Source organism: Seriola aureovittata, chromosome 11 (genome assembly GCF_021018895.1).
Source record: "Seriola aureovittata isolate HTS-2021-v1 ecotype China chromosome 11, ASM2101889v1, whole genome shotgun sequence".
Lineage (NCBI taxonomy): Eukaryota > Metazoa > Chordata > Actinopteri > Carangiformes > Carangidae > Seriola > Seriola aureovittata.
Window position 1 is genome coordinate 7,076,207 of NC_079374.1, and position 25,693 is coordinate 7,101,899.

General features: G+C 41.8%; 1 protein-coding gene across 5 annotated transcripts in view; it reads left to right on the top strand.

The window, feature by feature from the left end:
- Positions 1-25,693, top strand: part of wars2 (tryptophanyl tRNA synthetase 2, mitochondrial) — a 66,208-nt gene that overhangs the window by 38,211 nt on the left and 2,304 nt on the right. For all 5 annotated transcript variants that reach the window (XM_056389893.1, XM_056389892.1, XM_056389894.1 and 2 more), the window contains 6 exons: positions 3,035-4,174; positions 5,281-5,413; positions 17,395-17,655; positions 20,707-20,787; positions 22,639-22,721; positions 23,783-23,901. In XM_056389893.1, the coding sequence (XP_056245868.1) occupies positions 5,309-5,413; positions 17,395-17,655; positions 20,707-20,787; positions 22,639-22,721; positions 23,783-23,901 (649 nt within the window). In that variant the 5' untranslated portion in view covers positions 3,035-4,174; positions 5,281-5,308. The remainder of the gene's footprint in view (positions 1-3,034; positions 4,175-5,280; positions 5,414-17,394; positions 17,656-20,706; positions 20,788-22,638; positions 22,722-23,782; positions 23,902-25,693) is intronic.

Genomic DNA, 25,693 nt, shown 5'->3' on the forward strand with positions numbered 1-25,693 from the left:
GTACATTGGAAAAAAAAATGTAGTATTGAATTGGTGAATTTGTAATCCACCAAGTTATCGAGCTCTGAATAATGTCAGTTATAATAAGGTAAGAGTGGGAAATACAGACGCATTATTCAGGCTCTGAATGATGATTATACTCATTATTATTCACTTCTAAATTATTTCTTCTAATCAGTCAAATTGTTTAGTCTATAAAATATCACACAGTCATCAAGAATATATTTATGATTAGATATATTGTCCAAAACTCTTAAGATTCATTTTCCATGGATTAGAAAAAAGGAAGAAACAGTAAATCCTCACATCTGAGATTCTGCTGATCTCAGACGTTTTTGCTTCTTAAACAACTGAAAAAAATCAGAATTGTCTGCCATCCAAAATAGATTTGATTAATTTTTATTTGACCTGTGTAGTTTTAATCATTAATAGTGACATATATGGAGATAAACTGACTAGAAAGTCAATTGAGAAACCATTAGATGAAATAATGAGGTCGGGGTGTTTCCTCACACTGATGAAGGAAGCAGAATAATCTGCAGCACTGACAGATATTAAAATGATAGCGACCTCAGTAGAAACAGAGCAGTAAAGTCTGGTATATATCGTTATATTGCCCAACCCTGAGTAGAGACATACATACAGACACACTCTTGTGCACATGCATAGTCACACAGATTAGTAATGAAATCCAGATCCTCCTTGGGGAAGAAAACATCGCTTTACACAAAATACTTTGTCCTGAGTGTTTATTATGATTGCTGAGGCTTCCCACTCTGAGAACAGCGGGCCGGTGAAGGAGCAGCGCTGCAGGCTGTGTGCGGTCGGCCCCGGCAATTCAATCACTGACACATTCTCTGGTCTGCGAAGTATCACACTTTGTTATTTTTTTATCCCTTCAGCCAGATTCTGTCCTGCTCGCCTTCGAATCATCTGTCTGTACATCTGGTCGCTTGCTTATCCATACAGACACATGTTGTTCTGTTTGTCTGTCCGTCCATCCGTCATTCCATCCATCCGTCCATCCGTCAATCCATCCATCCATCCGTCCATCCATCCATCCATCCATCCATCCGTCCATCCATCCATCCACTTGGGTGGTGGACGTCCTGTGGGCTCCTAATGCCTACAATGTCAGAGGGGAGATCCTGTCTTTCAGCATCAGGATCCAGAGTCTAGGAAACACACACACACACACACACACTCACACACGTTCACACATTTCTGGCCCCTCACTCAGCAGCCCCGCCCCCTCACCCTCCCATCATGCCTTGCCTGGCTGTATTATGACAGGTGGGGTGTTGGTCGCCACCAGCCGGACTTTCCTACCACCATCTCTCCTCGTCTCAGGAGGGCTGCTGCAGAGTGTGTGTGTGTGTGTGTGTGTGTGTGTGTGTGTGTGTGTGTGTGTGTGTGTGTGTGTGTGTGTGTGTGTGTGTGTGTGTGTGTGTGTGTGTGTGTGTGTGTGTGTGTTGGATAGCAGTTAGACACAAGTGTGTATATATCTGCATAGATGTATAATGTATATATTCATACAAAGTGTCTGCGTACATGTAAACTTACATGGCTTAAATGTCATCATACAAGGAGGACATGGAGGAGTAAACGATGGAGAAAGAAGAGGGAAAATAAAGATGAGGAGGATGATGAGAATTAGGAGGAGGAGGAAGAGGAGAAGGAGAGGAAGAAGACAATTGGTGACAATTATCCAGACTGAAAGTGAGAAAAGGGTTGAAGGTGTGAAGTTGGAGTGGAGGAGGAGGAGGAAGTGCAGAGAGGCAGATGAGGATGAAGAATGAATCAACCCTGATGGTGAAAGGAGAGAGGATTTGTGATGAAAACACAACGTCTTCACTCATCACCTGGACGGCCTCTCTCTCCTCTCTGGAGATCAGACTGCTGAGTTTCTGTTTCTTCTTCTCTTCTTCAAACTGAGTGATGGACACTTTTTAACACTTTAATTCCCAGTGAAGAAGAAAGAAAAAAACCGACATATTTACATCCTAAAAACATTATAAGGCTCAATATCAACACTGTATATGACAGTTACATCATTCTGCGTCTGACTGCTGTAGCATGACACTGAGGCATTGTGTTTGGTAGCTCTGTATCCTCCGCTGCACAGTGATAATATTTATATTTTTTTACTGTTAGTACTATTTTAATATTGATTTAAAGCCAATATAAGTGGGAGTTTATCATTTCTGATATTGGTGCCCCCCAATAGTAAATAGAGGAATATGCTGTGGATCCATGATCTGAAAGAAACAAACTGAACCAGTTTTCACTCATTTCATTAGAATAATCAAACAACTATGAAACTGTTCTGTGAGACACAAGTTTAACACACAGACGATTTAAATTATCTTTATTTAATGACGTTTTACGATAACGTTAACACATTTTTACATTTTTTCAGAAAATACATTTTTTCTTTATTTAAAGTAATAGTTTTCTAGATATTTTATCATATTGATTGTATTAATTTCAGGACGCCAATTCATCATTTTCTACGGATGTAAAATTCATTTAAATTGTTTAATGTATCGTAAAATTACATTTCTTCAACACAGTTCTTATGACTGGAAATGACATGTAAGAAGGATTTTTTTACTGAAAATGTCTCAAGCACTTATTTGGATTTACTAATACGTGATTACATTTTAATGAACAATGACTTTGACTGCGCCACAAACCTGCTAATTTCAGGGCAGATACTTAGATCCGGTGTCCATTTCACAGACCACCAGAACCAGAACTGCAGGGTCCCCAAATGTTACAGACGTGCAGTGCCAACTGGTTTGTGTTAATTCTGGTTTTGTACTTACATGCTGCATATTCCTACAAGAATATATTTACAGTCAAATTACCTCACAACAAACCAGCAGCTCATTTTTGCCCCGAGCCCCCTGAGGAGGCCTTATCTCTACCATGCTGACCTCACAGCGCGCCACTGATACATAATGTATTACCCAGAATGATTAATCATTTGACTCAAAGAAACTAAAAGCAGAACTTTTCTCTTTTCTCACAGAAAAAAAACAAGGGACGAGGAGGAGGAGGAGGCAGAGAGAGGGAAGAGAGGAGATGAAGCGCAGGAGGACCAGCCTCTACTGGGTGGCCAGGAAACAGGAGCTGAAGGCTTACACACACACACACACACACACACACACACACACACACACACACACAAAGAGCAAGCATATAAACCCATCTCCCACCAGCCGCTTTTTGCTCCAGCGACCAAATCTCCCATCACCCAGGCGTGAGAGAACATAACGGCTCAGGTCTCTAAATCTGACGCACCAAAGAAAGAGCTCAGCGCCTCGGGAAATAATAATGAATATGGAATGATAGTCTGTATTTTGTGCTGCAAATGCAACCAGATGCAAAAAGGTGGAGGGGGAGAAAAAAAAAAATCAGCAGCAGATGTTTTGAAAAACAAGAGGTCTCAAGGACTGTGAGCAGCCAGTGTGCCCTGCAAACATACTGTAACCTTACCCAGCATGTAGAGTAATCACTTATAGTATCTATATCGCCACTTTGCAATGAGGGAAGGTATGGAGGAGAGCAGTTCTGCAGCTGCTCCCTGGGAAAGTTGGGTTGTTGAGGAAGCGGCGGGGCTAGACACAACACCACCCAATTAACATAGAGACCCCCTGACAATGAGGAAACCGCACATGTCTGATGCATTTCTATAGCCTACAGTGCATGTGGCGGTGTGTGTTACTGCATATCTTCCTCTTCCATACAGTGCAGGCAGCTGGTGTACAGTTCAGCAAAGAGAGTCGAAGACCCTGAGTTGTTTTCAGTTTGAAAAGCCAGTGGTTTCTGAAAAGATGAATTTAAGCAGCTGTCTGCAAGATCCTTGTTTTTTTTCCGTTCCTGTCTCCATTTTATTGGTGCTAAGAGATAATGACTGTGGTGTTTCTGCACTGCACTTTATAGAGAAGAGTGGAGTTTCATAGAAAAAGGCCACCAGACGAGTACAAAAACAAAGTCAATTGGATTTCAAGACTTATTATTTCTGTTTTATCAATCAGTGATCCAGAGTATAGCTTATATGTGTCCAGTGTAATTCATAAAACGCTAAAATCTGTAACTTTCTGCATGTTTCTAACCTCTTCATGTCCTTTTTTCTTAGGACAAGGACAGAGGACAAGGCAGAGACGAGGTAATTCTCTCTTTTTTTGTTTTCCTGGACCGTCCTGGTGTGGACACCCAAAGTGTTCACCATTAAACTAATAAACGAGATTCTGAATGAAATAAATCTTTGTTATGTAATTGGCTGCATAATATTTCAGACCAAACTGTTAGCCAATCACATAACTGGCTCTGTGCTCGTTCTGATTGACAGACAAACGGTGATGAAACGTGGCGTCAGGAAACAAAATGGTCATTGGAATAAAAAGGTGAAAAGATGAAGCAACAACAGATGTTTGAAAAAGTTTGTTTTTGAATACAAATAGCTGGAATTGAAAGAAAAAACATCTGGATTAAACACATTTTGTGAAAAGAAGCAGCAAAAGATGTATTGTAATACATCACAATTTCACTTTTATATTGTTATATATGTTTCCTATATTTATTCAAATGATTATTCATTTCATATAGTCTTATTTATTGACATAATAATGAACATTTTAGGTTTCCTTAGCATGACCACTATGACCATCTTAGCATTTATTGTTCTAAGTTAATGACATGTAAACTAAATGAGTTAAAAATGGCACAACGTTCTGTCCAAGGCTGAAATTTCCACTGAGGTTTGGGTTTATTCTCACTTTACAAAGTCCTATTTTTGTTTTCCCCTCATTTGTAAAGGTTACAGTTTGATTTACCTGCTAATATCTCTCCCCACACATTGGTGTACACACCCAATGTTGATTTGATTTAGTTTTTTCTGTTATAAAGTTAACTGATAATAACAGCAATTCATGGCATTATTATTATTATTTTTAAAAACATCCTCACTTTACTTTTAGTGCCTTAAACTTTTGCACAGTGCTGTATGTTATTATCAGTATTTTATATTGTTCTACTAAAAAGGTAGGCAGGGAAAAATGGAAGCAAACAAATTTATCTATTGGAAAGAATCAGGTAAGGAAAATTAAGTGGTGTTGTCATGGTAACAATAGACCTTATTAGTCCACAATTACTTTTACACCCTGATTAAAAACGTCCATGACATGTTATTGCTGGCGTTGACACACTATGTCCTTGGTCCTGTCACATCCTGCCCTTAGCTGAAACGCGTTTATCTCTTTTGTCCTTTCAAAGCCGCCGTAGTCTGACGTCACGATGAAAAATGGCGCTCCCCGTGCGGACTAACTTGAGACATGTCTTCAGATTCATTCAGAAGTTTAACTCTCCTAGAAGGTGTCTCTGCGCTGGAGCCGGTCCCGAAAACAAGGTGCGTGAAAACATTTTCTAAACCGAGAGATTCACGTTTGTGTTTCAGCTCGAATCAGGAAAAAACAACCGCTTCAGTTCGGCAGCTTGGGGACAGTGAAACGATCCTGGGGTTGGTCTCGTTAATTTACTCTCCCTGTTTACAGAGTTTAATCCAGTTTCTGCTTCATACGTGAAGAATTCATGTTTATTCAACGCAGTTCTCAGAGTTGCTTTAAAACTGAGTGATGTTGGTGTTTGTGTCCGGATGAAAACCGACTGCAGGTCATTAGTTTATTCCTCTTTCGATAAACAAGCTGTTGAAGTTGTTTAGTAGTGGGAACAGGCGTGTTACCAGACTGTAGTGCAGAGGAGGTGAGCTGTTGGTAAAGGAGAATACCAACATGTCAGCTGTTAATCATCTCAATATACAGATGTGTGCAGAAGCAAGGCAGGACTTTGCAGATGTAAGTACAACCCTGCAGAAAACAGACATGAAAATGAACCATTCTTCAAATGCTAATGTGCTGTTACCTTCTTATTTCATGATCTGATTTTCAGATTAAACTTCAGGTCTGTTGGACAGAAAGGCAAAAATAAAACCTCCATGTGAGTGTAGAGGAGCCGCAGTGAGGTTCAGGTGGTGCCGTCACTGTGCAGCAGTAACAGGGTCTACCTGGAGGAGTCATTAGAAGGAATCTTTACCTGTGACTTCATTACAGAAGTCTGAAGTCTGAAACAAGTGCTGAGGACAGATGAAGCTAAAATTAAGGTCTTTAGCCACAAACACCAAAACAGTGTTCGGATAAAGCACCAACTGTTCAGCATGAGGGGAAAAAATTAACTGCTCTGCTTAAAATGGATTCCACTAAATATCAGTAGATCCTGGATATAGATTCTGTCCCGTCATTCAGTCTAGAAGAGGAAAGTGATGAGAGGCTGGTTTCTACAGCAGAACCATGATCCAGAACATCAAAATCCTTTTCCACAAAAGTGTGTTTTCTGTGAAGGTTGTATTCACGTATATTTACTTTAGAAATCACAAAATATATATTAAGTTTGCTCAGATTCGGCCAAACCTTTGTAAACAACTGTGCACAGTAAATACAGTGAATAACTCCATGCTAATGCTAAATATGGCAGTGTGATGTTTTCCTTTATGCCTCATTTAATCGATTAGTTGTTCCACCCATAAAATGTTTTTTAAAAAATACTGGGAAAAAAAAGCCATTTACAGTTTCTCCAAGTCCACTGTGATGTCTTTAATGTATTCAGTTTACTTTAATGCACACACAGTGGGATGAAGACCAGTGAGAGCTTTAATGTAAGTCCAACAAAATCAAAACATGTCGCTCTGCTGTCCTTCAGCGCACCATCACCTTTATTCACTAGACGGTTTCATCCTTCATCAGGGTCATCGAGGCTCAGTAATAATCAAATCTAAGGGATCCCTATCAAAAAAATCTTTTTTTGGGATGTATTCAAGTACAAAAATAAATATCAACCAATACATTTTAATTTTTTTTAATATAAAACTCTCAATTGATATTGTTGGCTTCAAAGGACCAAAAAAAAGAGAAGAATCATGTAAGGACAAATATGCTGCTGTGTCTATGACTAAGTGATTAACAGTCATAACTGGCTGACAAAGAGTCAATCACTGATTCATTAACTGCTGATGATTGTGTTAAAACATTTCTGGTTCTGTAGCCAGAAAAAACCTGATTGGTGCATATTGATTAAAAGAATTCAAGCGTCTTCAGCAGGTTGTGGGATCAGTCCGCTGTTTTCAATGTTAACAGTCTCTTGAAACTCATTTATAAAACACACATTGAAAAACTTGTGGGACTGACGCAGGAAGTTCTGGTGTTTACATCCGACAGTGTTAAACCTAAACAGTAACCGTCAGCTGCTGGGAGTCAAAGAGTGAAAGCAAACATGGTTACACCCAATCCCTGGGGGAAAGGCATTCTGGGTAATGGAGGAAATCATAAACTGAAGTTGAACTAAACAAAGCAATTTGAAGTAAATCATGGTTCTTCATTAGAAACAAGCACATGAATTAAATGCATGATTATACATCTGTCACAGCTTTTTATTCCTTATGTGGGACTTTTCAATGGTTCCTACATGAGTTTCAACCATTACTTTAATCAACTCATATGTCACATATCACCCCTAATAGTTTGTCCTCGACTTTAGCCTCTTTCATTTGTGACCATAACATTTCTTTTCTTTGTCTATCTTGGGTTAATTTTGTGCAGTTTCCTCTCCTCGTCTGGCAAGTGACATCATATCCTCAGTAGCGCTGCTTGAGTGTAACTTTTTACTTCAGTGGATTCAAGAAAACGTGCCCACTATAACTCAGCCGAGGGTTTCCCATTATTGCACGGCTGCCTCGGTGAAGCAAATGGGGTGTTAAGGCAAACAACGAGTCCCCTGGCTCGCGTAAGAATAACCGGTGCGTTTCAGTACAACAACGATGCTAATTATTGAGCGGTTCTTGCGTTGCAGTGTAGCCGAAAACCTCACCCATCTGCCCAAAGCCCTGTTGTGGGTTGATGTACGAGCTGTAATACAGTATGTGCGTTCACTGCTGTCCCGTCTGTGTTTTGTTAAGGCAACGTCTCTGGAGAGGCCGGAGAGGTGTGCAACTAGAGGGGAGGAAGGGTGGGGGGGTGGGGGACTCAAAAAGCATCACAGCAGTGCTTCATTACCAGCAATAACATCAGAAATGAAGTGTTGGTTTTCATTTGTTTTAATTTTCTCCAAATGTGGACGGGTGAGTGCAAACACCAGCGCGCTCACAATGCGACCGAGGTGTGATGTGCGTCAAACAAGATGCTTTTTTGGACGTTTTTCTGCTCTGGAAAATGTGTTTCTAAAAGTCACTGAACCTCAACGGACTGACACGGAGATGAAGTGTGACCTTTGTCAGACGCTTTGAAGTGTGAGAGAGATGTTTGTGAGGCAGCTGTGGTTTCGCTTTTTAAAGTCTCGTCACTCGTGGTTAAAAGTCGCTGTTAATATGTGATCATAACAGTAAATATCAGCGAGATAACCTGCGGTAATTTGACAACAACACTTTAAAGGAAGAGAGAGAAACATGAGCAGATGGAAGTCATCCTGACTGGGTGAAACAGGCCTGTGTTCACAGTACATGAAAAGGTTTTTTCAGCTACAGTAGATGAATGGTTTTTACTGTGGCTGTCGAGTTATTGTCATTATTCATTCATTCATTCATTAATCTGTGATTTTTTAAAAATAGTTTTCTATTAACCATTAAATGGACACACATGTATATAAAGCAATATGTTAACTTCAGTGCTACTCTACGTGTTACATAATGAGCTTATGGATTTTGAAAGACATGAGTGTTAACCAGGCAGGGACGGTTTAATAAAAGGCGCTATTGAGTTGCATGATGGGAAATGTAGGATCCATTCTTTCTAATAAGTGTCAAAACGAATAACTATGACAAGCTAAAAAAACATAGCACATTAATTTACATGTTACATGATGATAATATCAGATTAATATGGTCTTGAATGTCGTATTTGTTGTCTTACAAATTTAGTGATGTCTGCTCTGCAATAGCAAGATAGCAAATAAATAATAATAAAATAAATAATGTATTTCTAGTTTTGTATTTCCAATGAAATTTATTCTTTATTGAAGACAAAAAAACAAACAGCTATTTAGTATTTGGACAAAATATTTAATTAATTGACTTAAAATTTCTGAATGTTAGTGTTTGGTTAGAACTGAAATGTGTCTACCGCCTTACGCTAACCTCCAGCTCATGTCAGCTGTAAATACAGGGTCCCTCGCCTGTGGTCCTGTTATTGGCTGATATCAGTCATGTCAGCCCCGGGCTCCAGGAAAGAGGAAGTGACTTCTAATTTGCCTCTCTGTTCTCCTCGGCTCCAAATTCACTTACTCGGGTGTCAGCTAAAACCATTAGAGCGGCTCCCGCGCCACATGGGAGAGGCCAGCGAGAGCGAGGAAACACGGCCTCCCCTCCGAGGATGTTCATTAACTGCCCTATTTATTTTCAACTGTCAGAAAAGCCCGCTAATTCTCAGCAGTCCCCTCTGTGTAATTAGGTCTGTCGTAGTCATTCTCCAGCCAGGGCGCTCACTCTGACTCTTTTCTTAAAACTATCCCATATGTCGACATATTCCCTTTTTAAAAAATTCAAATCAAGCTAAGCTGAATTACAGAATCGGTCTGTAGACATGTGCCCACAGTGCTGCCTGGGGACTCTGACTCGCTTTCCCATGTTTTAGTTTGTGCCTGATCCAGCGCCTTTAGTTTAGCGTCTGACATTTTTGATTAAAACCTACCAAGTATCTGGTATCACGGCGCTGAGCGGCGCTCGAACAGACGCTGCTGTAGCAGGAGGAAATGACTGCACTCTTCAGAGAGGCGGCTGGTGGAGCTTTGCCCTGAGTGTTACCATAATTACATATTGATAAATTTATGAAGTGTGTGCTGGTTTTTTTTTTTTTTTTGCTGTGTTGTGAGTTTTCCGTGTTTTTCAGGTATTATTAGCTCTCCTGTCACTCATTTGTTTCCTACAAGTGAAATAAAATTAAACATGTCCATTGTCAACACAGAAGGAGAAGGAAGTGGTTAAATGAAACTATTTGAAACAGTTTGGACAGAACCTCTGTGTGGAAACAAGTAGCTCTGGCATGAATGTGTTTATCTTAACAGTGGAAAAAAGGTTACATATAAATTAAGCTAGCCTGGGCCTTTCCAGCTGCACACAGCTGCTCTGCATGTGATCATGGGCATGTTGTAGGCAAACTGCTTTGGTACCTGAACTTCCAGCACAGTTTCAGTCAGTGATACTGGTCCTTTCTCAGAGAGTTAGGAAAGCCGCTGTAAATAAAAGAGCTCTTATCAGGCCTGATTTGTGACTAGTTGATTTTTTAGACGACAGCCAGTAGCTATCGTGGGATGGATGGCAGAAAATATTTCAGTGTTGGGCTGCGTTCAGACGGACGTTAGCGCTGCAGCAAAAAACACAGGCTCGACAGTGTCATTTATTTCAGTGAGAACACTGTTGGACAGAAAAAGGCGCCGCGTCGTCTGTGAAAAAGATGATCCAGCTCAAGTTTTACTGCACCTCAACGCAGGGGCACCAGAGACGCACTGCAGAGGCCAATCGGATACATACAGCCTTACATTCCCTGGACCTTCGCTGTGGATCTAGTGTTCCCTTTTCAGAACAGAGGATAACATTATTTCTGCTGCGATAATAATAAAAATAATGTAAATAATAAGAAAGAAAGACCAAAGAGCCTGAGGATAATAAAAAGAAAAGAACAGCATAAATAAAAAAACATCATATATCAACATTATGCAAAAGGATCTGACAATAAGTGAAGAGAGAAGTTAATGACTCAGAGCGTCTGATTTCAGCAGGGAGAGAGTGTGTGGGCTCTAAAGGCAAACGCCCGATCACCCTTAGTCACAAACCTCGACCTTGTGACCAGCAGGCTTCCTGACGACTTTTCTAGTATTGTAAACTACCCTGCAGTGTTTTGGGATCTGCTCAGTCTATAAACTCCTGGCTTCCTGGGTTGCATGTGCAGTACTTGTTATGTTTTGATGTTGTGATACAGTAGCCTGTACCTGTAACTCTTCACTAACAAGTACTAACTACAGTATTTTCTAAATCTGTTTCATTAAGATGTTTTGTTGTGGGCCTTGGTGCCACATAGGTTAAAGTTTGAACTTCTTCAGGTTGACTGTCTCACATTCTTCTTCTTGTGTCTAATTACATCGGTAGGAAATATGATACAGTTATTGACACAATATCAGTTGTCAGTGTTTGTCGCTTCCCATAAACTAAAAAAGTCATTAAACGTTTATTTTTTTCTAATGAGCCAGATTACAGTTTCCTGTCTCGAGTAGGCGCTGCTCCTTTTGGTTAACCCCCCCCCCCCCCCCCCTCAGGCTGTATTGAAGTCTGGATCCTTCAGAAGCTGCAGCCTGTTAGAGGCTGGAGGCTGGAGGCTGCCCGGTTATTTTTGGAGCACTGTCGGGCCCTGTCTGCGGGGAGTGCTGTTTTTGAAGGGCCTCCAGTCCCATTAATCAGCCGAGGGACCCCACGGCGCGAGCGGGCCCCGAGCCCTGGCCCGCCACACTGCAGCGTTCTGTTCCTGTACCCCCGCTCTCTGCACAGTGTGAAGCTCAGAGGAACCTCATCAATCTCACCTGTCCCACACGTCAACCGCAGATTTAATCAAACGCTCCTTCTGGGCCTTCCCCTCCTCTCCCCCTCAGACACCCTCTCCACGAGGAAAAAAAAAAAAAAAGAGGAAAACTGCCCGAAGTCTTGACTGAACTGTAGTCACACTTCTATTCTTATTTACTTATTTTTATCACATTGCCTCTTCCTCCTCTTCCTCCTCCGCTGTCTCCTGCTTTATCCACAGCAGCATTTCTTAACCGTCCTGTCTGAGTTCATATGCATTCATGTGTGTGCTAGTTTTCTCTGTGGTCATATGCACTTTGTTTCAAGCTGTGGTGTGTTCCCACATTGGCTACACACACACACACACACACACACACACACACACACACACACACACACACACACACAAGCTTTTAAAGACAAGTGGGGGTTATACAGTAAACCCCATTTCCTATTTGATACCTCAGTGAAGTGCAGCTCTGTTGGCCGCCGCGTTAACAGGTCCCAAAGTGAGAGGAAGACAGAGATGAAGAAAGATACCGAGGACTTGGGGGGTGGAGGTTTGTCACGGTGCATGTCAGCATGATGCCGGTGTTAATGGGGTGCATGGGGCGCTCAGGACGGAAGAAGAACACTGGATCCTGTGTGTCGGACAGCCTCCATCTGTAGGCCCGTCTTGATGCTCTGCAGCCGCGGTCAGATGTGGAGCTCTCACCCGGCCCACAAAGAGCTGACGGTAGTTCACAGCGGGGCGAGCGGTGATGCTCCCAGAGCTGGTTGTGAGACTTGTTGAAATTGGCAAGGTAAAATGGGGGGCGACTGTAGACCCCGCTCATCAGCCCCTCGGTGAGAGAGTTGTCAGTGGGCCACTCCAGGACTCCCGGGCTCTGATGTGATGTATGAGTCCTGAAAAGCAGCCCAGAACCCATCTGAGAAGAGAAATTCACTGTTTTGCAAGTTCTAGCTCAACCAAACCCATGGCTGTGATTAATAACAGTGAGGCTGTGGGCCTGGACACGCTGGAAGCTGCAGCTGCTCAGCACTTATAATCTCAGGTCTTTTTCTTAACACCGTCCCCTCTCGTAGCAGGCTTTAGCAACACCGTGCGCTCCACCATTTCTTACCAGCTGGAAGATTACAGTCAATTAATCAATAACAATCAGTTACTGAATGAAGGAAACAAAGGAAATGTTCCGACAGGTCATGAGATGCGTGACCTAGCTGTGGCTCAGGTAGAGAGTGGGTCGTCCACCAATCGGGAGGTCAGTGGTTCGATTCCTGGCTCCTCCAGATACTAAACACCAAATCGACCCCAATGGGCCGAACCGATAAACAGTTTGTTCAACTATAAACCCTTGGTGACATAATTCATAGAAGAAGAGCATGCAGTCGCACCTTGTGGTTACTTCAGACCAGGTGAATGCACAGTTCTGCTGGATAAAACCCAGTGTGATATTGTCAATTGGAAATAGAAAATTATGACGAGAGTATGATTTAATTTATGATTGATTTATGTTTTAATTTATTTAATTTATGCTGCTTTAATATTTTATTTATTTAACTGCTCAGTGTTGGCAGAAGTTTCAGCCTGTGTGGTTTGAGTTATTTCAGCCGACAACATTAGTAAAGTCTCTGTCCAGGTTTACTGGGGGAGTTGAAACGTGTCTATGAATCTGGCAGAAAGTATTTGTATGCATATTTCTGTCTTTGTGCAGACGCAGGATGAGACTCTGTGCACATACAGAGTGTCACGCATCTGGTCCCAGCAGCCTTTTTGTCGCCTTTGCACATTCTTCTGTAACGATGTCATTTCATTTCATTCTTGCTCTCACTGAAATGATAATTCAACATTTGTCCTTTATTTCCCGCACTGCAGGAAAATGTTTCCTGGAACTAGACTTTCTCTGGAATTGTGGGAAACCCGGTGTTGATTCCTTTTTGAAGTGAATCAGCTCCAGTTGACTATTGTTTTCCATTGAATAATGCAGCTTTATGCAGGACCTGGTCGTGGTGCTGTTCCTTCCAGTGTTGATCCTTGATGTGTGCTGTCAAATTCATTTGGACAGACACCTTCACAGCTTCGCTGATGTTGATGTAGGCAACGACTACGACACTTGCGGACACACGTCTGTGTTTGCTCATGACCTCTATCCCCGAGGATCGTACCACACACACACGCACACTGACAAATGAACACAAATTCCCGGAAAGGTACGGCAAGTGTGAAAACATGGCCTTTTTAGTGTATGTAACCTTCTAGCTGTTAGCGTTAATGTCACACACACATGGTGCGTAATGCATTCAGCATATGGCAGACGTGGACGAAGAAAGCTTTCATCGCCTTAGCGACGATATAGTACGACAACGCCGCGCCTGTCAGTGTAAAATATGAGGAGAGAACAACCAGCATTTCCCGCCTCTGCTACAAGTCATCAACAGGCATCTGAGATGGAAAGACAATAGAGGAAGGAGGATGACGCTGCTCACACTTATTCTCTCATTAAGCCGGACGGGGAGCGGGAGTAATCTGTTGGGATTGTTCATACTGAGCTTGACCTTCTTTAGCCATCTCTCTGGGGTTGGCAACGTTGCTCTGTCAGCTGGTTCATCGTTTTTGGAAAGTTTGCCATGAAATATTGTAAAAAAAAAAAAAAAAAAAAAAGGTCAAATTTTTATGTATTGGTTTGATGGGTAAATAACTTTGTGCAGATATTCGTGGTTCCGAAATAATGATGAATCCTAATGAGTTCGGCTCCTCTAGCACAGCTGGGAGGGTAATATTTCTGGATTTTAACAAAATGTTTCAGTTACTGTTTGACGGACTCCCGGGAAACTTCAACATCAGTTGTACTTTTCATTCTACTGCTGAACAACATGTTCTCTTTTGTGTGCAAGTATTATTAATGAACATGTTTAATTCTGCTTACGAATTATCCAGTCGTCCGAACTGGTGCTTTTGATTTATCTTAGTAGATTTATGCAACTGACCACGAGGTGTCATTTCACCGTCCATCACCCTACAAGTATTTGAATGTTGGAAAGAAATCACTTGCACAGGTTTAATATAGTCCATGGCAAAGTAAGCAAGATGATAATATTTTATTACTGTTGGCTTTGCAGTGTGGTATTCATTACCAACATTAATTGCTTTACAACATTTACTGTCTCCTCTGTCATCATGCAGAGGTTGATTTACCTCCCTGTGTAACTTACTTTCTCCTCCAACAGCAATACAGGCACATGTTTAAAGACACCTTACGTCTGACTGAAGGTAACATGGAGGTGTCTGGTGAGGCAGCGCGATGCGTGGTAGCCCACGATTGCCCAGTGGCTAGTTAGCCGTGCCGTTGACTCTCATTTAACACTCGATTGGCTCAAATGACACCATTACCATGTCTGCATGGCTAATGGCTTCCCCTGGGGGCCGGAGCAGAGGGGGAACATGCGTTTGGCGTGTCAGTTCGAGGTGAGAACACACATGAGCCAGACTCTGGGCCCCGTCCGCACCCAAATCAATCCTGACACCTCTTAAGAGGCTCTCAGCATCAATGGCACTCCAGTGCAATTACCCCGTCGGTAATGACATAAGCACCCAGTTCCTTCCTGCCTCTCTCTCGCCGGGCAGCGACCAGCTCCCTCAGGCCAGTAGACGGAGACGCTATGGACCACGCTGGCCTCAGAGCAGTTGTTATTTGATCCCTTCGGGGCCCAGAGATGGAGAAGCTCTGGGCCGCGCTGGTGAGAGAGCAGCTGTTATCTGATCTCAGATGCTGTGCCGAGCCTGTCCCTCAGTCAGATTGTATGTGATGTAGCTCAGCGAGCTGTCAGGATAACCGATGTCCCAGCAGTGGGCGAAGAGGATATCCTCCGAAAGCTTCAGGTTTTAGTGATTAGTTATGATAACCTTGAAAAGTGCAGCCGGGGAACACATGATCACCAGTCAGATTTGAGGTGATAACACGGAGGTCCCGGGGGTTTTGTGGGCAGAAAGTTTAAAAATGGGCTCCTCTGTTGAAATGTCCAGGTGTTGCTGTTTACAACCCATCAACACATCTCACGTCGAGCTGAATCAAACTTAACCTCATCGTTATTTGTTTTTGTTTTTTAAAATGATTGTGAGATCATTACAATATCAACTTAGATGTTAAGATCTGGACGGTTTGTTGAATCAGAGAATTTAACTCTGATCTTATACAGTTCATGACAAATAGGAAAATTCGATCTGCTGAAGAATACCAAGTGATACAGTAGAAAGCAGTGGAAGAGCTACTAAATTGACCTTTCAGTTGTCAAACCCTGTTGCTTTCTTTTTTTTTTTCTTGTCAATTTATTCAGCGCCAATTTGTAAGACCCTGTTCAGACCAAAATATTGATGTAATACAGCTACATTCGTTTCATTGAGGCTGATGGAGGGGTTCTCTTGGGTTCTGTTGGGTTCTGTTGGGTTCTGTTGAATCCTTCAAACTGATGGATGTGCTGTATTACTGGACTTCCTGTTTTGTATTTCATCGTCTCAGCGGTGCCTATAGCAACACACCTGTAACAACGTAGCCCACTGCATTTTTTCCAAAGCTATTTTCACTCCGTACACGTGTTGTAAGCACATACAAAGGTCGGCCGCTCTGTTATCCTGGAGGTCGTCGACCTGACCTGTAGTGGGTTTGGAGGTTCATCTTATCTCTGCCACATATTCCACCTCCCCACCCCGACAAAGACACGATCCCTCATCACCTTCTCACCTGCGAGCTGGAGCCAAGCTACAACACAGCGCCTCTGCTTGGAGCTGAGTCCCCGGCTCCGCTGCGGGCTCTCCGTACCCAGGCGCCAAAACACTTTGTCTTTTTAACTGCCCAACAAAAACACACAGCTCCGTTCTGCGTCCTCGTGTTTTTCCGCTCCGTCGAAGCCCTAATCTTCTGTGTAACGGCTTTGGTGAAGAAGCCCTAGATTTTGGAGGCCATCGCGGTTTCATGTCTCATGGCAGGTACCGCTCTGCTCGCCCTCTAATTGTATCATGCGGTGCTTGGTGCCACAAGCGGCGGTTGAGACTCTCTTCCAGCAGTGCCAAATGAAAGCCAAGGTTCAGTGCAGCCGATGCCAGAAGAAATGAGGCGGTCTGGCTTCGACCGGGATCTGCAAAAAGAGAAACACAATGTTTGCCCAACGCTCCCTCTTTCTTCTGGAGGCGGTTTCAGCTCCAGCTCTTTTAAATGAGGCTCTTGTTGTTGGTGTTGGTGATGTTGTGGGCTGCATGTTGTATGGTATATTTCATATATTTCCATGGGCATGCTTTCCCCCCTTCCTCTCTCAGTGTCCTTCCCTGTTGTGTTAACAGAGGCCTTGAAGTTGGTTGGGTGGATATTAAGTGTTATTGTTGGCCGGTGAGGTGATGCATTCTTTGTGCTGGATGTGTTTGGGAGAGAACAGAGGTGCTAGCCATGGAGTTAGCATCTCGGTAATACAAGCGTGACCACAGCTGGCCTCCAACCTGCCAATAGTTCAACACTGACACTTCAGTTTCTGCAGGCGTCTTTCTAGTTGTGACTTTCTCACCTTTTCACCTTCACCCTCTTTCTCCAAAGTCTCCTCTCTGCTTCTTGGAGTTTCTTTTCTGTCATTGTCTCATTGTTAGTGAGTGTGTACATGATTTATGTGTACAAGCATCATTTGGTTGATTTGTGGTGATCACACCAAGATGCCCCATTTCATTTGATAATTAAACACTCATGAAATATCATCACAGATCATCTTTGACGTATAAAGTGTAAATAAAGCATGTTCCACTTCTTCTCCAGGACCCTCCGGGAGGTGGGCGTGTATTTTCTGGGATCCAGCCGACTGGGGTGCCCCACCTGGGCAACTACCTGGGTGCCCTGGAGAACTGGGTGGCCCTGCAGAACCGGTATCCATCAGTGCTCTACAGCATCGTGGACCTGCACTCCATCACGCAGCCACAGGACCCGACCCAGCTGAGGACCAACATCCTGGACATGGCAGCCAGCCTGCTGGCCTGCGGCGTCGACCCAGAGAGGGCGATACTCTTCCAGCAGTCTAAGGTGGGCGGAGGACGGATGCTGTATTTCATAACTCATGGTCCATGACAGTCACAGGAGTTTTCTATGTAACAGACGCTATAACCACAATGGCAACATGAAGTAGCTAATTAGCATAAAATAAAAACTGTATCTGGACATTTAATTTACATGCACATTGATGTTATGGGAGAAAGAGTGAATGCTATGAGAGATTTAAGGGCATGTGTTACTGAAAATCAAGTATAATTCAGGGTTGTAAACATTACCACATGTTGTTGCTTCATCTGATAAATGTTTTTTTAAATATCAGGCTCAAGACTTATTGATTATTGTTATGATTAATTATTAATTTGTGCGCTCTGGAAGTTATTTTCCCAAAAAGGGATTGTGATTGCGTAATACAAAGAGGCTTCTCTGATGTTTAGTCAACCCTCACTGATTTGAATGGGTTGGACAAAATAATAGGAACACCCGTCAACATAACACAATGCAGTTCAACAGCCCCACAAATTCCCAAATGATCATGACGTTAAATCGACACCTCTTTAACACAGTTTCAACAACATCTGAACTTTGAATCCTTCATGAAGGAGGTTTTATTCCAGGGCTGTTGTTTTAGTTTTAGCTAGGTGTACCTAATAAACTGACAACTGTGAGCACATGTCTCTTTTTCCAAAGTGCTGCTGGTCGCAGCTTGTCGTCTAGACATTTGGCCGTCTTGACTGTTTATTTCACTTCTGTTGACTCAGCAGTGTTTACCTGCTGACACGCTGTCCGCTCCTGATTCTTATCTCTAGGAAAAACACACGCTGCCGCGGCGTCCTGCTTCAGTCACATGAAGGAAGTGAGAAGGAAAATGTCAGATTCTGCGTTTGCAGCTGATTCCAGATTTCAGGTTTAAAATCACAGCGATGACGGAAAGAGAAATCACAGCTGTTTGGTTCTCCCTTGATACTGAGAGTGTCTGCGTGTGTTTTGTTTTCTTCCTCACAAGTTTAGATAGCTCAGTCCATCTGCATTTCTCTGCCCACCCCCTCCCCTACACACACACACACACACGCACACACACACACACACACACACACACACACACACACACACACACACAGACATCCAGTCCTATTTTTACTCCCGTTTAGCTTCATGCCACATAACTTGGCAGCGCAGGGACCCTCCTGTTGAACACGCCTGCTCCACATGTAAAAATACAACGGCTGCCCAAAGAAAATACTCAACTTCTCCTGTGAAAAAAAGAACAGAACCAGTGACGAGCTGAACTCAGTGGTATCAGAAATAAAGTGAATGAATCAGCAAATCCATAAATCCTCTGGGTTTTTCTAAAAGTATCGAGGAGGAAAGTAGATTTACTGTGGAGGACCAACTGTTAGCTTTTCTCTAAAATCCCTCCTTTTATAATCTGAAGGGGTTGTTGCCGTGGCGGTATCACAAGCCGCTATCAGTGTAATGCCCGTATGATCCGTAACATTAGCATATCTCTTGTTGCGGTGCATTCCTGCCATGCAGCATGAATAGAAGCCTTGTTCTTCCCAAGCCTTTAAATATCACAGTTTTATTGCACTTCAAACCATATCCATCCCTTCCTGCGCTGTCATCAACATCTGTCCCATCTCTTGTCTGTCTGCAGTGTGTAATGAATACCGACCCCCTACATGTTAGCCTCAAATCCTGGTTTATGTCCCTGCTGTCTGGTGTTGACGTCACGCTCCCCAGAATGCTTTTCAAGCACCAAGAGAAAGCGAGGATGGCGATATAGCCAGTGTCCATAAACTTTAATTTGCTGAAGCAGAAGCATATTTCCTGCATGCACACACACACACACACACACACACACACACACACACACACACACACACACACACACGCACACAAGCATTGTTTTCATATCTATGACAGCCTCTATGAAAGCAGATATGTTGGAGTTAATTTACCACTGCCAGATGCACAAGCTACGCTACATTAACATTCACCTCTTCATTGCTGCACAACAACATGTCATTATTATTAATATTATTATTATTATTATATTTCACAATATTAAAAACAGCTTTTTTTTTTTTTCTTTTTTCTTTTTTTCAACAAAATAAAATTAAGTACTTCAATAAACAAATCACCAACGTAACTTAAGGGGCAGATGCACCAACCTGTGCGACAACAATAAAAGCAGATGGTGTGTTAAAAGTTGCAGGAAGTTTGGATTGTGTCCTGCTGAGAGATTTGAAATGCAGCTGTTTACTGTTGCAAACACACACACACTTGTGAAAACCTCTGGTTAAATAAAGGTTCAATAACAATATTTTAAATAAACATTGTATTTATATATCTGTCTAACAGGCTTCAGGTTTCTGGGTGAACACAGGTGTGAGCCGGTGCACCTGTGTGGAACAGATACAGAGGTGTAGAAAGGTAGTTCTGCTCTCTGCCACTTGGAGGCGCTAGGGAGTTACCCTCCTCTTCCTCCTCCACAGCTGTCCCACACCAGAGCTCTCCATCCGTTCATCTGTGTTTGTTTAATCTCTCTACTTTATTTTTTTTTTCTCTTTATCTCTTGTGTGCTGGTCTGTGGTTTCCAGTGAAGTAACCATAAACAAAGTACACTCAGGCCGTTTGCATGATGTGTGTATACAGGATGTAGATACACGTATATAATTATATAATAATCAGCTTCACAAACCAACACTTAACATTTGCACACAGCCCAGTAGAAAAGAAGAATGTAACAAAAACAGAAAGAAAAACCACAAAGAAAAAATACACAGCAAATTACAAACACAGTTCAGTCCTGTGTATTAATTAACGAGCCGACAGATTTGCAGATGCCTGTGAGATAATTACAGAGAGCTCTGGTGGTTAAATATGAAAAAGTAAAGATCCAGAATAAACTAAACCAGGACTGGACCAGAACATACGACCCAGTGAAAACAAGTTATGGCATCGAGGATAAAAGGATTCAGTTCAGGATATATTTTGTTCTTGCAGAATGAATGCTTGTAGAATAATGTACACGTGTGTGAGATTATAATTTTCGGATTTTGGACGTGTCCCCACCTGCAGGTGTCTGAGCACGCTGAGCTCTCCTGGATCCTCGGCTGTCTGACCAGCATGCCCCGCCTCCGACACCTGCCGCAGTGGAAGGTAACGCAGACACTCACACTCACACTAATGATCAGTGAGACTGTCGGAGCAGAGAAAATTATCTTTATACGTGACTTTTTCAGTGTAGTGAATGAGATTTTGATTGTTTAAGGGTTGAGTGAGTATTTATGATGCTTGATTTATAATTCTAATCGTTGCTGTGGTGTGATGTATTTAAATAGGATTATAAAAGCACATTATTTCCCTTTAACAAACCTCTTAACCATTTAAAATGTTGCTGCATTTACTTTACAAACATCTTTTAAAAGTTTATATCGATTTAAAATCTGTGTCTGTCATTATTTTTTAAGATGTTTGTTAACATCGGCAACAATTATATAATTAATTTAATACTTTTTTTGCCATTACTAACATTTTAACAGCAATAATCACCAAATAATAAAAACATATTGATAATAATTAAGTAATTTATTTATTTTTTTTTTTAAATCCTTTATTTTAAGGCGTCCTTTTTAGCTTTTTACCGGCACTAGATAAACATTTAATAAGTGGTTTATAACAATATAATGTTTGTGAACTCCTGCTGTGGACACAGAAGTGGAGGCTGCTGTAGAAACAGTTCATAAATATATTGTATTGTAACAATATTGTAAAACACAGTCATGATTATGTCAAATATGCCTTTGTAGGAGGACTCATAATAACTGCAGATGAAGACGCACTTTAAAATGCTCACTGGGCTGAATGTGTATCATGAGTTAACCTCACCGCAGTGGCTCTCTCTCTCTCTCCTGCCTTTCCTCTCTCTCTCTGCTGTCACTGTCCAAAAGTAAAGGCACAAATACTAAGTTGTTAAAAGACAAAAACTATAAACAATAAAATAAAAGTTTGAATACAGAGGTTTAAAATGATAAATTTACCTTCTGGTTTCCTGATCTGTTGGTTGGAGAATCAGGAATATGAGGCAAAGATCATCTCAACTACAAAGACTGAAAATCTTCAATCTCAAGTCTCAGATAACAAAGATTGAAGCCGTCTGACTGTATGTAGCTCTCTGCTCTTTACTGGAGAAGTCATACATCATTTCTTTTCCAAGGTTTAAAGACACACAGATTCCTCTCTAGCCTCTTCGTCATGGAGATCCAGGACCAAATGATGATTATGAATCGACTGATGTGAAATCAAATTGATGTTGTGGTCGGATCTTCAAACCGTATCGCCGACTGAAGATGAGAAGTATTAATTTCATAGCTGAACACAATTAAACAGAGACTTTAAATCCAGCCTGATTTCCTGTTTTCTGAAGCCAAACTTTAATCTGAAGATGAAGATGGTTCCTTTTACAGAAAATTACATATTTTGGGATTATTATTGAGACTATATGTTTACTCCCTCACTGGTTCAGAATCATGTTGATTTAATTATCACCATTTCTGCACTTAATTTCAAATTAAAATCCCTCCTCTCCCCCCTCCCTCTGAATTTTGCTGCAGTTATTCAGCATCTCTGTTTGTTTTATTGTTTTATTTTCTCTGCTCCACCTGCCAGATTTTTAATTCCGGCGATTTTCTCCAACCACATGCAGTTTTTAGTGCATGTTGAGAGGGAGCCAGCGGCGCTCTGCTCTTGGTCTCTGTTGCTACATAGAAAACACCTTTTTGTTTTACCCAACAGCTGAGTTGATCTCAAACATGGTGGAAAATGTCACGTTAACTCATCCGTGCCCCGTTTGTCTGAGAATCAATGAGTCGTAAAAGTGAGAACGGCTCTTCCTGGGGGAAAGAAAAAAAAAAAGTCAACTGGAGTCTGTGTTTCCTCCTTATTTCAGCTTGTGTTCTTTCTTCCTTTTTGCTTCTGTCTCGACTTGATTCTCTCCATCTTCTCATCCAGATGAAGAGCAAACTGAAGAACGAAGGCAGTGTCGGTCTCTACACGTATCCTGTCCTCCAGGCTGCTGATATCCTCCTTTACAAGTGAGATAAAGTTTCCCATTGTATCTCTTAATGTAAGATTGAGCTGCATCCACTAAAGCTCCTTTCTCTGTCCAAAGAGCACTTATTGGCTGCTGCTGCTTTGTATAATTTTATTATTGTATCCCAGCACTGAAGCCAGATAAAGGATGTGTCAGCTGTTTTTCAACCCAAACTTAAAACTTAAAATGTAGGGTTAGGTTTGCTTCAGGTGCAGATGAATGGGATTAAAAAGATAAAGTCAGTACTTCCTGGTTTCTCATACAGACACGTGCTTCCATCCTGTGTTCAAAAGCAGGTTCACTTGAATATTGTGAGTCTGGAAAGTAAAGCATGTAAACTGCAGCGCACAACCGTGAGGTGGTAATTCTAGTCCGCGGTTTATCCAAAGTGACGTTTATAATTTTCAGTGAGCAACTAAATAAAACTCCATTCACCTCCGTTGTGTGGAAGCAGAAACAACAAATAAATCACATTCACGTCAACTTCCTGCTCGTAATTACGACTGAGCAGCTCAGTGTCTCGAAAACGAAACAAATATGGACGCCTCACATCAGGCGAAGATCGACGTTAATGTGATTAAATCCACATTTAATGGATAAGGTTATGGTTATAATGTCGGGGCACATAATTTAATCCGGGCCGATAAAAGTGTATCAGACGTGAATGCTGGGAAACTCGGTGTGACTCAGTGTTGTGGTGCAGCCAGTGGATTCTGGTGTGAGCAGAGTGATCACATCAGTTGGTGGTTGGATTGTTGTCGCTCAGGGAAAATTAATTTTTTAGCCACATAACTATGAATAATTCATAAGTTATCTCTTCATCTGTTTCTATTCAAACCATCAAACGGCTAAAAGCTAATTTCCTGTGAGAAAAGGATGACGTGGCAGATAAAACCTCACCTCTAACGCTCTTCAGATTTTATTAAAGAGGAAATGAACAGATTGCTTCCTCCTGAGCGACAGCTGCAAAGTTGACACCAAGTTTTGCCGTGTGTTTTAACTCCCGTGTCGTCACCGTTCACCACTTGTTCAGGAAGTCGATGTCGTGTGTTCGTCTCTCAGGGCCACTCACGTCCCCGTTGGAGAGGATCAGGTCCAGCACCTCGAGCTGGCTCAGGACCTGGCTCGCATCTTCAACAACAACTACGGAGACCTGTTCCCTGAACCCAGCGCCCTGCTGAGTAAGAACACACACACACACACACACACACCCTCAGGGCACATTAAAGACATTTCTTTAGTATTAGCAGCTGTTTGAATGAGAAATAAACTCTTAAATGGAGTTTGTTGTATTTTAACTGAGTTGTACATGTTAACGGAGACAGAGCAGCAGCGATTTCTGAATTAAATCTCCATTTGTTTATCATGGAACATGGTTTTGTCTTTAAACCTTTATTCTCTCAAAACAACTGAAAAGTAAATGACCAATAAAGTCTTAATATTTTGATCAGTCTAAATAGAAATCAGCTTGTTTCAGTAATAATTCCTGGAAAAATGAAAAATGTTTCTGGAAACAAGAAAGAACTGAGCACTTTGCTTTGGTGGAGTTCAGACAGAATAAACTTGATTTTAGAAAATACTTAAAACAAGTTGATTTGCATTGGAAACAAGATGTTATGTTCTCACTGCACTGACAGGTTTTCATTTGTTTTAGAAAAATAACATTTTCAAAATTAAATCACGGACGTTTTTTTGAATGATTGTTGAACTAAAGAGAAAGAACTCCTTGTGTTTGAGTTCGGAGCGGCTCACAGACGCTGGTGATGCCTGATGTCAATACAATCATTTATATCATCAAACCCTGTTTTAGTTGCTGGAAATAAATGAATGATGATGATGTGACATCATCAGTGTTTGTCCAGCAGCAACTGGAATAACAGCAACAAACAGGAAATGGCAAAACAACAAATGTCAATAGCTGTGTGTTTCGGTTGCATCCAATTTTTGAATGTAATTTAATTTTATGCCTTCGTTAGGTTTTAGAGAGATGACGGGGAACAAAAGAGAGAGATGGAGAACCAGTCATATTTCAGCCGGTCGGCATCTTTAACCCCTCAGCCACAGAATCGCCCCGTTTGAAAACTTATTTCACAGAGTTCGTTTTACAGGATTTATTTTTAGGTCGTATATTTGCTGTCGCCAATGCTTGGATAGAGATGAATAAGGAAAGCTTCGTGTTTTCTGCTTCAGGCTGCTGGGAAAAGTCTGAGGAAGGAAATTAAAACGAGGGAACTCGTATCTCCGGCCAAATTCAAGACGACCGTAAATTCTGTGGTAAATGACGTTTGTAATTGTCTCTTTTCATGGCTGTTTTTTCAGCCTTTAGAAGTGTTGTTGTCTGTTTTTTGTTTTGTTTTGTCAAAGTCTGTCAAAGACTGTTAGCCAGGTCTCCGTCCTCAAACAGGCTGCGTGAATACGTAAAAGTTAAAATATTAGGCCTTGACATGCAATAAAACCTTTTTATTTTATTTTATTTTGGAATCATTACTCTCTCTCACACACACACACACACACACACACACACACACACACGGTCAATATGTTCAGAGAAGGCCCCACCCCCTCCCCTCAGCTTCCCCCCGGCTTCATTCTCCTTGATTATCAGTATCATAAAAGCACAAGATGGAGTCAGTCATGTGTGCAGCGCAGCTTTGATTAAAGAAATATTTTCTTCCTCTTGTATCAGAATAACAGAGTGATAATAGATTTGGGGGAAGATGTCCTTGAGATGACATCAGAGGGTTGAGTGTGTGTGTGTGTGTGTTTGGCTCAGACTGGTGGATCCCATCTTTATTTCTTGTCTTTGGCCGAGCGGAGCTGCCAGTCACCACCTTCCCTTTGAAACCAAAGACTATTTTAAGATTTTTTTTTTTTTTTTTAATTTGCCTGAAATGAGCACGTCTCCGTGGTGATGAACAGCATGTGACAAGCAGGACAGATGTGGACTGATAGAAAAAAGAACTGCAGCCTGCA